This window comes from Nicotiana tabacum, chromosome 14, assembly GCF_000715075.1.
Source record: "Nicotiana tabacum cultivar K326 chromosome 14, ASM71507v2, whole genome shotgun sequence".
NCBI classification, from domain to species: domain Eukaryota; kingdom Viridiplantae; phylum Streptophyta; class Magnoliopsida; order Solanales; family Solanaceae; genus Nicotiana; species Nicotiana tabacum.
The window spans coordinates 109,923,338-109,929,350 of NC_134093.1; the positions used below are offsets into that span (position 1 = coordinate 109,923,338).

Sequence of the window (6,013 nt, forward strand, 5' to 3'; positions counted from 1 at the left end):
CAAAAATGTATGCAGAAAGAAAAAGGAAATGATATATTATGTGGTTGTTTAATTAATAGTAGAAAAAGAATTTAAGAAAACATGAATATTGTTACTGCTGGTCTTCAATATTTTCCGATATATGATCACTTAGGGAACTGTGAGGAAGTAAATTCATTTAAGTTTTATCAGAATTTTAAAAGTATGAAAAAATAAGGTAGGTTTGGTCCTTACACATGAATAATAATGCCAAAGCTGGCTGATATAATGATAGTTCATTATTGTACACATAAAAGCCAAGATTTGTCACCAACCTGGCATGGTCTTATCTTAAAGTTCCAGGCCATCAAGTATACACAATATTTCTAATGTGTGGGCACATGGAGGGGAAACAAAAAAGGAAGACATAAAGTAATTCTTACAGATCAAGTATAAATCTCACCATATGGTAGAAATGATGATTTTGAAAAAAGAAAAGAAAACAAATGATGATGGTATGAAATCAAACTGTCTGACAAGAACAATTAACAAGTGAATCCAAGCCATCCTTTTACTCCAATGGCTGCATTATAATATATTCAATCACCACCACATAAGAAGGGTATATAGATCTTCTTTTGTTCTTTTTTCATAAAGATGGTGTCCAAGGCTGCTTGTGTGAACCTCGACTATCCATCGGAGATCTACTACCGGTAGCGAAGCCACATATATTTAAAGGGTGTCAACCGACACACCTTCATCGGGAAAGAACCTCGACTATCCACCGGAGACCTGCTACCAGTAGTGAAGCCACATATATTAAGGGGTGTCAACCGACAAACTTTTGTCGGAAAATTACAGTATATCTAGATAAAAAAAATTTATGTATATATACTACATATTGACACCCTATTTGTTACTTAGTGGGTTCACTTCTTTATATTTTAACTCCCCTTAGAAAAATCCTGGTTTCGCCACTGCTTGCTACCTCCGACTAGCATAGATATCAGATAAATCTGCCTACCAATCATAGCCAGATGAGAAGGTGGGTAGATAGACTTCAAAGACAATTCACAGCCAGCACTTATTTAGGCTGTTGATGGAAGTCGTAGGAAGTAGGAAATCACATGAAGTACAACCATCACATGGAAAAATTTCAACATAAGAGCTGGAATAACATGGTTAGGTAAGCACCTATCCTTTTTAAAGCCGAGATGAGCTACACAGGTATAGTCAAACCTCTCTATAATAGTATCGTTTGTTCCAATATTTTTTGGCTACTATAGTGAAGTGTTGTTATAGAGGACATATATTATAACATAACATAATAATCGATTCCGAAAAAAACTCAACTTTTACAGTGAATGGCTATTATATAGGCATGTTGTTATAGAGAGGTCCGACTATATACAACTAATAAGTCTGCAAGAAACGTGAACTATAATTAGAAATGGCCAGTGGGGTTTGCTATCTTTGAGTGCAGCTTGCTAATCATAACAGGATGTTGTCAATAATATTGCATGATGCATCCATCATGTGACATTCCCTGTTTGGCCTTTGCTCTACAGCTTGCTAATCCCAATATCCAACAGATCTCAAAGACTCAGTCATAAACACATTGCCAAAAAACAGTAGATGTAACAGTTAAGTAGACAATTACAAATACAACAAACTACTACTAGTCTCAATCTGAAGCAAGTTGGAGTTGACTATATGAATGTTCCATGGCTAATTTCTAGATAGATATTTAAAATAGAAGCAGAATTCATTGTGGTGATCAAATACCACAGTGGGGGGACTAGGGAGGGGAAATAATCGAGCTTCTGTTAGAATCTCCAATAAAAACACAGGGCATCCCAGTGCAATACTGGAATGTCTGGTAGAGCACAAAGGAAGCGAAACAACAAATTACGAAAATCATCCCCAAAAAGCAGCGAAAATGGTTATCAGTGCAGTTAAAACTAAGGCAATAGACTGTAGAGCTAATTTGGTAGATGCTCCAGAGATGGCAACTTATCACACCCGTCCGGACACGGGTATGTCAAGACAAATGAAAGATCCACACAATATAGATAATTGTGTGCAGTGGTAACAAACATGTGAAAAACAAAGGAAACTTTCACATCAATAAATAAATGAAGGTTAGCATAAGCCACAACAAACTGTTGTGAGCAATTAAGATGTCAGCATATCCGTTGATCTTTCAAATATCAGAACGCAAAGATTAAGCATAGGATAAACTACTAGGACTGTGAGTTTTAAATTGCAAAATCTAAAAGTCAAAATGACATCCAGGCAGACGCTAAAAGATGAATGCAAAACTAACATTAAGTGAAGTCTAAATAACTAAACAATTCACCTCGACAGGGTACATATATATAAAGATATTCATTAGTAAACAATTTCCCACCTCATACACTTAAGAATCACTTAGCCAAGAAGAAAGCTGAAAATGGAGCTTCCTCCTACAGCAAAACAGCTAAAAGAATCACACCAAATAGAGCGAACCACATCTTCTACTTTTTTTCAAGGTACAACTGTATAATTAACTAAAACAAATCAAATATCCAATTAAGAAATTTCCTAAACTAAACCAACCAAGACTTTGTTTTTATACTCATTTACAGCATTTGGCCAACAGAACCAAGAAAATAATCAAAAACACAATCGAGGAAAGTGCAATGGCAATACCAAGAACAACCTTACTTGGTCCATGACTATGTTGTTGGTGTGGCCTTTCATCGTCAGCATAATCAGAGTCGTCCTCATCATCATCCGAACTTATGTCCTTTGAAGCCGGAGGCGATAAAGGCAACCCATGTTTATCACAAGGCGCAATGCCAAGTTTCACTTTCTTAGACAACTTCGAGTGATTGTAACAAAGATTAGAATTTTCACCCACTTTCAACACAACCAATTTCTTTATAAACGACGCATTAAAAGGCAAAACCCCATGAAAGTTATTCTTCTCAAGATTCAAGTATTTCAATTTTTTCATATCTGAAATGAATTTCGGAATAGTCCCATTGAGCTGATTAGACCCTAGATCAAGATGAACTAAACCCGGGATAGCAGCAATTGAATCAGGAATAGATCCAGACAACGAATTCGAAGCCAATGATACATTTTGCAAAGAAGACAAGTCACCAAATGAAGTTGGAATTGTCTCATTAAGCGAATTTGATGACAGATTCAAGAAAACAAGATTCTCCAACTCGGTTAACGAGCTGGGAATTTTCCCTTTTAACTTATTCCCAGACAAATCTACATAACTAAGATTCGGGTGCCAATGTTTAGGCAAAACCCCAGATAAATTAGCATGTGAAATAGTAACAGAAAGCAAGTGCTCAATTCCATCCAAAATTATAGCAGGACCACTAGCAGTAACAGAAACACGCGAAACAGTTAACTCATTTACATTCTTGAACCGACTTAACCAAACCCCAGTAAGTTTCTTGAGGCTATTAATACAAGTAAATGACTTAAGATTTAAAGTGAGCTGAGAAGGGAAATGAATAGGTGAAATGGGACAGTTAATAAACTGTAAATTGGTAAGTGTAGACAAAGATTTAAGAGCAGTAAGAGATAAAGCAACATCATCTGAACAGTTGGAAAGTGAAAGTGAAACAATGTGACGAAATGGGGTTGAAAAATCACATACAATAGTTGAGTTGTGAGTACATGGGTTTTTACCTGTTGGAATATTGAGAGATTGAAGAGCTTTGAGTTGTTTTGGGTCAAGTGGAGAAGATGAATGAGTTGAAGGTGTGGGAATAGGAGATGGTTTTGGTGAAGGAGGGGAAATAGGAGATGGTTTTGGTGAAGGAGAGGAAATAGGAGAAGGGGACGTTAGTGATTTTGAGGTGGTAGAAGGGAAAAGGAAGAGGAGAAAAGTGAATGAGATGAGAAAAAAAGATGGATCTGGAGCTGCCATTGTTGCTAGTTGCTACTGAAAGAAGATGGAAAAAAGCAAGAACTATAAGGTAGTATTGAAGTTTGTACAAAAGAATAGAAGACAAAGGGCCAGAGTTTGATGGAGAAATGTATATAACCTTAGAGTTGGAGATAATTACAGAAATAGCATTTTATATTCATAACGGCTCAAGTCAAAAAAAGGTTTTTTTTTTCTTTATGAAAATCGGAGGAAAACTTTTACTCTATTCATCGATTATATTTTATTTGACACTATTTTTTTACTAAGTTATTAAAAAGATTAATATATTTAAAATCAATTTAGTTTTACTTTTTCATTTTATTTTTAATAAAAAGTTCTTATGATCACACAAATATTATGATATATTTAAAATCATAAATTTTACACAAATGTTAGGTATTTAAAATCAGAGGCGTATCTAGTGTAGAAGCTATGAGTTCAATTGATGAACTCATAGCTTTCGCTCATACCCTATATTTTTGCTCAAAAAATTATTATATATATAAAAATAATAAATTTTGAACCCATTAAATTAGATAAGTTACGGTAGAATGACGAATCTAAACTCATAAAGTTCAAATTTCGGATTCGTCTCCGATTAAAATCACAACTCGAAAAAGTCTTCCTTCTCGTTCATGTCAAATTATATCATGTAAATTGGAACAAACGAGTAAGAAGGATCATTTCCCTAGAAAATTCTACGTTACTTTTAAAGTACTTAATTACATATGTGGCACCATGGGCGGATCCACACGGAGTCAAGAGGGTTCATATGAACTCACTTCGTCGAAAAGTAATACTGTGTATATAGGCATATTTTTTCTATCTTCGAAAACGTAATGGTATAAAGATTATTTTGAACCCACTTCAAACAAATAAATCGCCTAGCCTGCTGGTAAAGAGGGTTCAAATTTTCTATGTAGTCCTGAGTTCAAAACTAATTAGTCACATATGCCCTCTATTTTTGATTTTTTTAATATAAGTCTCTTTTCCCATAAAAACGACGTCGTTTATGTCTTTTTAAAATATTCCCCAAATCAGAAAACGACCAGAATCTCTAATCCCAAGCCCTTCGGTGCCCCTCTCTCTCTCAATTTCAAAGAGAATCGCTTCCATAGTCACCACTCACCTCCACCGTTAGCCCCTGCCGAGAAAGTCATCTCCCTCAAAGACAAAGGGCTTCATCTTGGTATCTAACTAAAAGTTCAGTTGATCGATAACAATAAGAACCAATTCTAGTTTTTCAATTTCTAATTTTCCAATTTTTAGTATTTATTCCTCTTTTGCATAAAGACTTAATCCCAATAATTTTTTTTCACCTCTATGTGCTTTCTTCTCTATGTTGTAGTTCAATTTCAAAGAGCATTGCTTCATAGTCGTCTCCTCCATTAGCCATAAGCCACTGCCGCTTCTCGAATCTCGTTGGGTCGCCTCTCTCCGTCTCTCGCCGTCAGCCCGTCAATTGTCACTATCGGGTTTCTCACTTGTTTATATTGCAGATTTTTGTAATTTATGCTTTGAAAAAAAATTCAGATTATTTTAATGGGTTTCGGCTGAGAAACTCAATTTTAATTTGAGATATCCCATGTTAAATATTTTTTTTAATATAATTTTTAATCTTAATGGAAAATGGGGAAAGGTGAGAAATTGAGAGTAATAAACTTGTTTATATTGAGAAGTTAAGCACCTTTTCTCTTTAGTTATGGAATATCTCAGATTGTTGTTGTTGGCTTTAAGTGAGAAATCCTTTTTCAGTTTGAATATACGTATACGTACACATGATATTTTTTTTGGGTGTGTGTACTTTTGATATGGTCATATGAAATGGAAATCAGTAATGTTTCCTTGATGCAGTCAAGAATATTTTCCTTGGCTCGTTGTTGAATCAACAGATTTTTCTTTATAAAATAATATTTAGCATGAATGTATTTTCTAGGACTGAAGTTTCAAAATCTAGGAAGATCAGATTTGCTGTTATCCATGAATGAAAGTTTCATTGCAATAGTTTTGTAATCTGATGAGTGATCGTTACTTGGGTTGTCTTCGATCACATTATTTCTTCTAGTTTAAATTTAAGGTCAAACATATACAAAAGTATTCTTCTAATTCTAATTCTAATTC

At 34.6% G+C, this 6,013-nt stretch overlaps 1 protein-coding gene across 3 annotated transcripts; it reads right to left on the reverse strand.

Moving 5' to 3' along the window:
- Positions 1-209: 209 nt before the first annotated feature.
- On the reverse strand, positions 210-3,949 carry LOC107773673 (receptor-like protein 51). 3 transcript variants are annotated; one of them, XM_075229857.1, is made up of 2 exons: positions 2,665-3,949; positions 210-750 (listed from the first exon to the last, which is right to left on the reverse strand). In XM_075229857.1, the coding sequence occupies exons 1-2, from the start codon at positions 3,890-3,892 to the stop codon at positions 716-718; spliced, it is 1,263 nt and encodes a 420-aa protein (XP_075085958.1). In that variant the 5' UTR covers positions 3,893-3,949; the 3' UTR covers positions 210-715. The 3 variants fall into 3 exon arrangements, with proteins under 3 accessions (XP_075085958.1, XP_016448567.2, XP_075085957.1); XM_016593081.2 differs by having other exon boundaries at positions 2,660-3,949; XM_075229856.1 differs by lacking the exon at positions 210-750 and having other exon boundaries at positions 2,294-3,949.
- Positions 3,950-6,013: the final 2,064 nt, after the last annotated feature.